This window comes from Paramisgurnus dabryanus, chromosome 7 (genome assembly GCF_030506205.2).
Source record: "Paramisgurnus dabryanus chromosome 7, PD_genome_1.1, whole genome shotgun sequence".
NCBI classification, from domain to species: domain Eukaryota; kingdom Metazoa; phylum Chordata; class Actinopteri; order Cypriniformes; family Cobitidae; genus Paramisgurnus; species Paramisgurnus dabryanus.
In genome coordinates, this window is record NC_133343.1 from 23673408 (window position 1) to 23684798 (window position 11391).

An 11391-nucleotide genomic window follows, 5' to 3' on the forward strand; every position below is an offset into this window, starting at 1 on the left:
ATTTTTTGTTGTTTAGCCTCTATCCTGGTTTTTCTTATCTCACCAGAACTGTGTGTGTCAGTTACAGATCACCGAGCAGCTGTCATTACAACACAATATTATGGCAATTCATAACTATTTTGCATTTTAGAAAATTGGTAGCTAATTCCAGTGGTGTAGTGCAGGGTATACGCAGGTATACGGAGTATACCCACCTTTTTTTTTGATGGCATGGGGTATACCCACTTCTACTGGGGGCATAAATTAAGAGTATAGACCGTTTCAGCAGTAACAACATAAACAAGCGGCTGTCGCGGTCCGCACGTAACTTCCGGTAAACTCCGCTAAGAATAAATAACAACAAAGTTCTTTAAACGTAGTTTATTTATATAACAAGCAAAAAAAAAAACAGATTACCTAGGAAACCAAAACATTTGTTATTTTCGACAAGGCATTTGTTCAAGAGATCAGTTTAGCAACTAGTCAGACCATTAAAAAAACGAAACTGGAAGTAAGGTTCGGATCCAGACGTGTATCACGTGCATCCGATGAAACCGTCTATACCCACTTCTACTGGGGACATAAATTAAGAGTATACCCACGTCTCCAGACACCACTACACCACTGGCTAATTCGTACAATATCATGGCGTACAAGCGGTTTTGTACAAACTGCTTTTACGACAGTGATGGTCTTTAGGGCAACAGAGGAGGATATTCATGCTTTCTTTTTTTAAATAATCATTCATTATTGTACGATTCACATCATAAATTAATATGAAATCACCCAACTTGTAAAATAGTTTGGTTTTCCAGTAAAATCAGGTTGGTCATCACCATGCAAACATGGACAATCAAGTACTGTATTAACTCTTTCACCGCCAGCGTTTTTAAAAAAAGTTGCCAGCCAGCGCCAGCGTTTTTCATGATTTTCACCAAAGTTTAATGCCTTCCAGAAAATGTTCTTCTTTAAATATATAAACATACAATATACCAAATGAAAGAACATACCCTCTGCTTTCAAAAAAAAAAAAACGTTTCATCCTACCTTCGGTGGTTCTTTTGCAATCAGCTTTTGAATATGGGAAGGTTTCTGCAAAAACACCACATTTTGAGCAAAAAGCAGAGATAATTCCATTTTTGTGACGGACTTTTCATAGAGATCCCATTCAGAGCGATCTTTAAAAACAGAAACGGACATGCAGCCGCTTGCCATAGGGCAATACTTCCGGGTTTAAAAAGTTGCGGAAAGACAGAAAATCTCGTCATTGGCAGGGAAGCGTTTTCTCTTAATTGACGAGATATCTCGTCAATGGCGGTGAAAGAGTTAAAGTGATAGTTTCAATAAATGATAATTTTTCAATACAGTATTTTTCTATTTAGGTGGCAGTGTAATAGTGAACAAACCAGATGTGTTTATATTGTGCTCTTAACCTGATTTTCAATTCAGGACAAACTTGCGGAAAATTGAGATCTCAGGCTACACCTCATTAGTTGTGCTGATCAAACACATCTTCATGCTCACAGTTATCTGATATAAACATGCTCATTAGTACTCACTGCAGGAGTCATTTAGGACTTTGAGAAACTTTCCAGACCTAAAATTAGAGCTAATTGGTCAGCGGAGGGCATTTCTTATTTATTCAAAGCAGATTTTTATAGTGAAATATTGAATCATATCATCATCATCGCTCCTGTCAGTCGTGATATACGACTTAACACGGATATCTCTGTATGTTTCCATCATTCAATTCCCATAAGGAAAGTCAAATAGCTCATCTCTCAGTGCCGAGCCCAGGCCCTGATAAACTGATCTAGGAAAACAATCTACCATTGCAATGACCGAGCAGCCAGTAGGTGTTTTGTCCTTGATTGTGTTTCCAATGCGAGTGCAAGCATACTCTGGGGATATGCATGTCTTCAAACATAAATAATGAGACGATTAGCTGGGGCCTGACGCCAGCACCCTGATATCTTTCTCTTGCTCGCTCTCGCCCAGCATTTCTCACTCTCTTATATTGGGTGAAGTGGGGTAATCTGAGGCATCTCTGCTGTTTCTTGCTCCATAGCAAGTAACTAAAGTGATAAGGTTTCATTTGTTGGTATGAAGTCATAGGGTGTCAATCACAGCAAATTGCAGATTTTAAAAGGGAAAAACATTATGGATGACCGTAAATCATACATTATGTGTGAGAACTGGCTTTGTTGCATTACGCTGTGTTTATGTTGTGTCTGAATTACTGTAATTACGAAATGGCAACTGGGACAGTCTAGTCGGAGCTATTCATGCCCTCACACAATTTTTCATTTCCATGGCAATGCTCAAAATGGCAAGGGAATCTATATGTAACTTGCTGTTAATGATAGTGATTAGGGCTGCACAATATTGAAGAACATATGCGGTATGCGAATACTAAGTAATGTGATGTAGGATATGCAGTACAATCAAATAAAGATGCAGTGCAGCCACTGTCAATATGAAAAAGCCACGTGAAACTGACATATGTATAAAATGACTTTTACACAGGAACTCATCATAACTCTAAATGGAAAAAAGCTGTGTACAATCCACTAATATATTAAACATCTCTTGGTTTATGTCAAATAGGGGTCAGGTTAAAGAAATATATTTTTATATCATTTAATTAGCAAGCCAAAAGGATTCAAAACGGCATTGAAGAGGTGTGCAAACCCTTTAAATCCACGATGAAAAACTTCTAAAATGCCACACTGGAAGTTCTTCATGTGTTTAATTTGAAATTCCACACCAGTGCATGTCACAGTCTTTGCTCCGGTTTGATTTCCAGGCCAATGCTGAGATATTTGTTTGATAAGAGAAGTTCAAAGAATTTACACAGAGCCCAGCTGTCATCCGGTAACATTCAGTATGCGGTACACAGATGACTGCATTAGGTTAAACATTCCTCTAAATAGCGCAAATTAGTGTCAGGCACTACAAAATCAATGGTCCAAGGCTTTAATGGAAAATTTTCAGAGATTATTGCCTTTGTGTTAAACATTTTTATCTATTAGATCACACTAAAGAGGTTTTAGGCTAATAACTGACCTTTAATGCTTCAGGCATTAAGGCATTTATACATTTTTGGGAATATTTAATCATTTGAGGAGCTCAAAAAAGCTGTTAAAAGCCACCTCTGTCAAAAATGTGATTATGATATTAATTTAATGCTCTCGACACAAATTATATGTTCAGCTTCAAACCCATTTAGTCCCAGACTCAGGCTTTTTAGAAATACAGCTGTGTGTGCAGAATCCGCTAAACGCCATGCCAATTTTTAAGCAAAGTCCTCTAAGTGCACTTAAAGAGCAACTATGGTCCGATTCACAATTTTACATTTCCGTTGGTGTGAAAGTGTATATTAGTACGTTAACGATATGCAAAGGTTACATACCCCAAAGTAAACAATGATGCAAGTTGTCTTTTCGAAAGTAAATCTCTTTTCTTGGACTACAACAAACACATGGATTGTAGGCAACAGTTTACTTCCTGGGTTTGTTGACGTAAACAAGCCCGACATTATCATAAATCCTCTTGCTTTGACTCACAGCCTGTAAGTTAACTCCTGTTAGCATTGCATTGTTACCGAATTTTTTAAACGTGGTAAGAAGCGTCACATTTCCGGCTGATGTCAGAGGTATTCAGGCCGATCACAACGTACAGATTAGCTGGCCAATCAGGTACACAGAGCTTTTCAAATGTGTGCGTTTCAGGAAGAAAGGGGAAATCTAGAGCTACAAAAATGTACTGTATGTAGAAAATAATGTGTTTTTTAACCATAAACCACGCGAACACATTGTATCATACCAAATACTAGGGATGCACCGATATCGATACTGGTATCGTGTATCGGCCTCGATACCACATTTTCTAAAGTACTCGTACTCGTTAAAAGTCCCCCGATACCGGGGATCGATACCACGGTTTGAGAAATGTCTATGTTTGAGCGGCGTGTATGGGGTTAATCCTCTTGTGTTGTCCAAAGAGGCAGAGTTTACAACAAGTTGGAAACAGGTCCCTTGTTTTTTTGTTAAATTATATGACTAAAGCTGTTACCTGTAAAAATCTGTTAAATCATGTATTTTTTTTATTAACTCTTTCAACGGCAGCATTTTTTTTTAAAGTTGCCAGCCAGTGCCAGCGTTTTTCATGATTTTCACCAAAGTTTAATGCCTTCCAGAAAATGTTCTTCTTTAAATATATAAACATACGATATACCAAATGAAAGAACCCTCTGCTTTAAAAAAAAAAAAAAAAAACGTTTCATCCTACCTGCAGTGGTTCTTTTGTAATCAACTTTTAAATTTGGGTAGGTTTCTGCAAAAACACCAAATTTTGAGCAAAAAGCAGAGATAATTCCATTTTTGTGACGGACTTTTCATAGAGATCTCATTCAGAGCGATCTTTAAAACAGACACGGACATGCAGCCGCTTGCCATAGGGCAATACTTCCGGGTTTAAAAAGTTGCGGAAGATAATAGCGGTATTGCGGAAAGACGGAAAATCTCGTCATTGGCGGGGAAACGTTTTCTCTTAATTGACGCGATATCTCGTCAATGGCAGTGAAAGAGTTAAGTACTCGGTATCGGTATCGGCAAGTACTGAAATGCAAGTACTCGTACTCGTATTCCAAAAAAGTGGTATCGGTGCATCCATACCAAATACACAACATAACGTTGTTTTTAGCAATGAAATAGGTGCACTTTAGGTCCCTTGTGAGTACCTGAATACAACCGAATGTGGCAGTCACATGTTTCACAGCACCTCCTAATGTGTGGTTTAGTTTCTTCATTTTTACATTCTTACTTGCATCTTTAGATATTTTGCGATTCAATCGCTTTACCACAAAGGCTTGCATGCACATAGAGGGTTTTTCAGCAAAAGACAGTCAAATTTATAGAAACAAATAAAACAACTGTAATAAGTGACATTTGTGAAAAAACATTTTAAGTACTAAATAACCTTTTCCATTGTCATTAAATTACTGAACCTATAGAGCCTAATAAAAAAATTACCATTTACAAAAAACACATTAGATGCAATTTTGTTAGAGCGTTTGCATCTGAACTCTATGCCACTATCACCCTTACAAGAAATTATTTCCTTCGGTTTACCGTTACATTTAGTCTATACAAACATTGTAACACTGAAATGATGACTTCGTAATTAAGCCAGAATAATACAGATCTGGCACCATCATCAATATCATCTCATAAAGGCAGCCGTAAAACATTTATTGCTCAATACACTGTAACTCTCAGCTCCTGCTGGACGGGATTCAAGAAATTTTCATTTAAACATCAGCACTTCAAATGGCAAATAGCTCCACATTAAACAAATACAGCTTATCTCTGTTTCTCCTATTGTATCTGTCAGCACAATAAAAGTGCAGCTTGTTAGAACAAAACGTATTTACAGTTTCGTAATGTGTTTAATTCCAGTCAGGGAACAAGCAGTCGCTAATGCGAAGAATATCGGACCCAGTCGACTTGCATGTTTACACATCAACTCGCACTCCAAAGCACAGGGAAAACTTCAGCAAGATGACATTTGCGTGGGAGAATTACTGCTTATCCTCATTGTGGCTCACACAGCCCTGGCTAAGTCGACAATTGCTGTCACCTTGTGCTCCAGGAGCTCTGCTATTATCATCTCTAGGAAGAGCAGCAACGCTTGTAAGCGAGCACGTATCCGCTCCGGCAGCCTTTTCGCTGTCCATCCCGCCCGCCTGCCCTCCCTTACAGAACCCTCCCATCACACACTTGCCAGAGAGCATATGTCTGATGTTTTATGAGATCCCTTTCAAGCATATGACAGGGAGGATAGACACTACTAAGTCTTTACTGTACCCTTGGGCTCCATTCAACCTTTGGCAGAGGTAAATGGGTAGAATGAGAATAGAACATCAGACACAAATTTACCTTCAATGCATGTCACTGCACACACCAACCAGCACCAGAAGTTCTGTCTTGGTAAAAACAGTGAATGCAAACAAGCTTCAGACATTGCAAATGTTGATGCTGTCTAGTTTTCAAGGAATTGGTGAGAATTGATAAATAACCCTGACAAATGTACATAGGTGTGGCCGCAGCTTTCATTGCTCCTGCAGGGATGGTATATGAATACAGACATTTGTGCATTAAAATGCACAGACTTAAAAGCAATGACACAACCTATTTCCGCACCATATATCATTATTTTTGACTGAAATATCTATTGCAGGGCCAATCATGTTAAAGAGCAAGGATGCAAAACCGATTCCCTCTTGGCTAAGATGTGAAACAGATGCAACCTGTCCCTCTCTGTACTGCAAGTATGAGAACAAGGCACTAAAAAGTCATTGTAGCACTGGGGATGTTAGGAGAGGCTTCCTGCCTGGCATGCAAAGTGAAACCATGTACCAACACACATACACATCCATGCTCGCTCGTACATGCACAAAAGCTGCCAAATTCCACCAGCAGGGGGAGATCCGACATAGAGAAAGCACAACTGGACGTTTTTTTTTTACTCCTACACTCCATCTCTAGAACAAATAAAGCCACTGGAGCGTTCAAAGATACACACGTATGTTGAGGAGACAGCGTCTGACTAACCCCAATGTTGCCATCTCCATCTGTGCCTGGCAGCGTGGACCGTCGGCCCTGCCAAATAAGCATGTCAGTCATGCTCAGTTCAGCCAACGCTTTACGGTTTTCTCCTCTTCCCTTTTGGGCTGTTTATCACTTTATCTAATCCCCGGCTCAAGCTCGGCACAACTTCCCTTAACAGCTCACCTTACGGTTTGAGCTATGAGAAAAGTTTTGTTCTATCTAATTTCCAACAGTCAGGTTGCTTAGTAACAATTTTTTTCTGTATAGTCCATGTTTACACTGCAAATCAGTAACATTATAACATATTAAAACTAGCATTTACTAATAACTGCACTGTCAACCCTTATCTTTCTGCATTTGTGTATTGCATACTCATGTGCTATATTCTGTACTGTATATTGCACAATATTTACATTGCATGCTGTGTTGTATATGCACATGTTTGCATATACACACAGTGTCTCTGTTGTGTGCTGTAAGTGTTCCTGCAGCTCGCTTGTTAAAATATTGCATTGGCGGAGCAAAGGTAACAAAAGGTGTAAAGGTTCGATTCTTAAGGGAAAACATGTACTGATGAACATGCACAACTTGGAAATCGATTTGAATAAAAGCATCTGGCGAATGCGAAAAAGTAAGTGTTGTAGATGTGCCTACAATATTTCCACCAGTACAGTTAATTTTCCACTTAGTTATTCTCACACTAATAAACCTTTATTAGATCCATATTGACCTCTTGTTATTAGTTCATGTGTATGTAAATTAACAAGCATCACAGACAGTATAACATTCTGCATATTAAAAAAACTAATGAAGTGACTCACCTGTAAATCTTGTATTTGGTTGTGAAGCCTTGTTGATAACGCTCCACAAATTCAGCGAATTCCTGTGACTGATGAAAAGGCCCTTTATCTGAAAGGAGCCACCCAAATGGACCAGCGGCATCATGGGAGGCTGACACAGGGGCTATAGCCCAGCAGTGAAGGCTTAGTACAACACACACCCATAGACTCATGAGATACGCCAGTCTAAAATCAATACGCTGGCAGTTCATGCTTCACCCTGCGACTCGACATTCTCTCCAAACTTTCCTCACCTTCTGAAACAACAAAGACAGTGGGTAAACAAAAGCGTATATAACTGATCCCTGACAAAGAATTGACTTATCATTTGCACCCTTAAGCAAATTAACCATGGTTAAATTCTAGCAAAAGTGTAGTAACCATGTTTATTTTCAGAATGATTACTATCTGCATTACCATACTGTTATTACACAGTTCGGGGTTGAACTATAGCCACTGTAGTGAATAAACAAAGTACATTTGTAGTTATATGATTTACTACAAATACAAAAGTTAAGCTATGGTTAATTTTTGGAAGACAGTTAATAATAGTTATTAAAACAGATTATAAATTGGCATAGTTTTATCAGGTAATGAATTACTAATTAATAATAATTAATTAATTATTAATAATTAATAAAAAAAATCTAAATTTAAGAAATAAAATAAACATTAACATGAAGATATAACATATCTTTGAAAAAAATTAACTATGATTTGATTACACATAAACGTGTTATTTTTTATATATTTTATATATATATATATATATATATATATATATATATATATATATATATATATATATATATATATATATATCGTGGATATTGTAGTCATTGTAAAAAGATGTGGGGTCGCATTGTTTTTTTCTACAAATACTATTGTAACGTAAAACCATAGTTAATCTGCGCACGGAATGAGCTTACACCTTTCTACAATGTATTGGTATTCAAATTTTTAAGATGTAATTCCCAAACTACATTTAAGTTGCACGCAGTAATCCAACTCCAGCCAAAACAGCATCACGCATAGACGCGGTAGGCTATATTATATGGACTTAAATTAAAATAAGTTTATAAATGCATTACCTCGTCCAGGTGTCCGATGTTCTAACCCCTGAAGTCAACAACCTGCGTTGTTTCACATTTAAAGACGAATGACAGCAAATGGAAAGCATATGATGATATCGGTGAGGGTGACCTTTGATAAATTGACTCAGTTCAACTTGTTTCAAACATTGCAAAAGCAAAAACAGCCCTGAAAAGCCAGCATCCAACTCACTCCTTCCAGCATCCAATATATTTCCCAGTGTCTTGTGCCGTATAATCCGGTTGCACGGGAGAAACTAAAGCGAGGAGAAGCGCTCGATCTTCACTCTTTTCTCTCCAGGTAAGCAGGTCTCTTATGAATTGGAAGTTACGGTGCTGCGATCCCATAACCGTTTAACGGTCGGCGAGATTAAAGTCTGTTTTTCCTCTCTGTTGATATATTTACTCAACTCGTTGAGTAGGAAACACAAAACAAACGTAGATTCCAGAGGTCCGGTCTGTGCAGCTGCGCGTATGTCGGATGCGATGCTTCTCAGACATACACCATAAAAATATCCAATTTATTTCTGAGGCAAGCCTCCTCCACTCCTCATTGGCTGACGGAGATAGACAGAGGCGCGGCTTCTCAGCTGTGAGAGAATGTACTTTTGGTCTTCAGGGTTGATTTGAGTTTAAACATTTCAACACGGAATTTGGTTAAAACATCTTTCACCTAGACGAGATAAACTCATTACAATTATAAACATCCAAATATCGAATTTGTTTCTGAGGCAAGCCTCCTACACTCCTCATTGGCTGGCTGAGAAAGAAAGGGGCGGGGCTTCTGAGCTGAGATAACGTACTAGTTCAGGGTCAAAGTGAGTCTTAACTACGTGCTAATGAAAATAAATGTAAATTTATTTAAAAAGGATGATGGGAATCGAATGGTCATATTTTTAATGCACAGATATTTTTCCAGCTGCAATATTATATTTATTCCGCATTATATTTATTGCAGTCATTATGATTTTAATATGGTTATGCTACTAAAATACATATGAAAGTATAAAAAGTGAAACAAAAATCCCTTACTACTTTATAATAACCAACTATAGTAAATGATTAAAGCACTGTATATTTTTTCACAATTGTCTTATTTAAACTGATAACCAATCATGTGGCTGTGCACTGTTTATTCGAGAAAAAGTAAACAAATATAAATAAAGCTGCATTATTTGAAACAAAATAAAACATAATTAAGATTCATTTAAAACATTTCTATACATGAAAAAAAGGGAAATAAAGCATAAAGCAAAATTATCTAATTCGCATTTTATATATATATATATATATATATATATATATATATATATATATATATATATATATATATACTTATTTTTATTTATATATATATATCTATCTATCTATCATCTATCTAGATAGATATATAGATAGATAGATAGATAGATAGATAGATAGATAGATAGATAGATAGATAGATAGATAGATAGATAGATAGATATTTATTTGTTTATTTATTTATTTATATATAGATATAGATATATGCATACATGCATACTCAAAAAGATATACATATATACAGCCCTTGTTATATTGTATTTAATAAAATGAGAATTAGATCATTTTGCTTTATGCTTTATTTCCATTTTTTTTTTTTTTCATATAGATATACACATGAGGATGAGCACAGTCAGGCACTGGCTTTCAATTGATTCTCTGTGATCGACCGTGTGAGGAAATGAGCAATCTCAGAAGAAAGGAGAAGAAAAGGGGAAGAAATCAAATCATCACGTCTATCACAGAAAGAGTGAGAGGAATTTCAGCACTGTTGTTGCCAAGATGTTTTCAGATGTTGTGGATAGTAAGACATCCACAGGACCAACACCAGATCACTGGATCGTGCAGAAAACACCTGCTTGACAAAGCTGAGGCAGCACGCTTTAAAGGCAGTCTGCTGTGGTGGGCGGAGTTGAGATATAGATTGTAGCACTGCTTGGGATCACAAGGCAGGAACATTTATCAACGCATAGACAGGAAGTCATTGCGACAGGTAAATATTCCCTAAAAACACAGACCTGATGTGTCAATGATGTGTCGCCTTGGTGAAGAGTAATCTGGGGAGTAAAGATAATATTTTAATTAGACAGAGTCTTGACAGCTGGGGCAGAGTATTATTTTGCATTCATCTGCTGTTGGATCCATTATGCTCATTCATTCTTTCCACGCATTTTCTTTCTGCATCCCACTCATAACGCGCCACCTGTAAATAGGTGAGAAGTCTTTGGACAATGTTATTGCAAGGAAGAGAATAGCACTCAATCGTACAATTCTGCACTTGCTTGCATAATTAGATGGTAAGTCGACTATTACATATTAACTACTGTATGTGCGTATTAGTTGTTTGCGACTAGGTAAAACTTATGTTTATTTAATCAATTTAGCATGTTGGCACCAAGAGCTTAAGGGCTATTAAATTCTCATAAGCAATGGGTGAAGCTTTAGTCTTAGCCACTGAGTGTTCCGCTGAAGTGTCAGACTCTGCACTTGCTGTATGAATCACCCGAATAGTGATGAGGCCAAGCCAGTGTCATGCTCTCCTTCTCTAATGACTCTGACATATGAGCTTTGTTCCACAGTAACAAGCACCATTGCTACAGCTGGAAATGTCTAATGATGATGTCTGAAAAAACATTAACTCCCTTCCCGATGCCGCACGTGGTCAGTGTGCAAACCAATAAATCAATTCACAACATTGTGAGTTTGCAAGCTAGTTTTTGTTTAACGGCTAACGCTAAATTGCAATTATTACACACTTATGCGGATACAAACAGCAAGTTTGTTTAAATGCCAATATATCCCTACACTCTACACGTCTTAAATTAGTTCCATGGGTGTTGAAATTAAATT

General features: G+C 37.3%; 1 protein-coding gene across 2 annotated transcripts in view; it reads right to left on the bottom strand.

Annotated features, from left to right (window-relative positions):
- Window positions 1–9027, bottom strand: part of brinp3a.1 (bone morphogenetic protein/retinoic acid inducible neural-specific 3a, tandem duplicate 1) — a 53480-nt gene extending 44453 nt beyond the window's left edge. The window contains exons 1-2 of one of the 2 annotated variants that reach the window (XM_065272686.2): window positions 8521–9027; window positions 7412–7683 (exon numbers count right to left, since the gene is read on the bottom strand). In XM_065272686.2, coding sequence (XP_065128758.1) covers window positions 7412–7641 — 230 coding nt within the window. In that variant the 5' untranslated portion in view covers window positions 7642–7683; window positions 8521–9027. Of the gene's footprint in view, window positions 1–7411; window positions 7687–8520 lie in introns of both variants that reach the window. The other variant, XM_065272685.2, reaches the window with a different exon arrangement.
- Between the last annotated feature and the right edge of the window lie 2364 nt (window positions 9028–11391).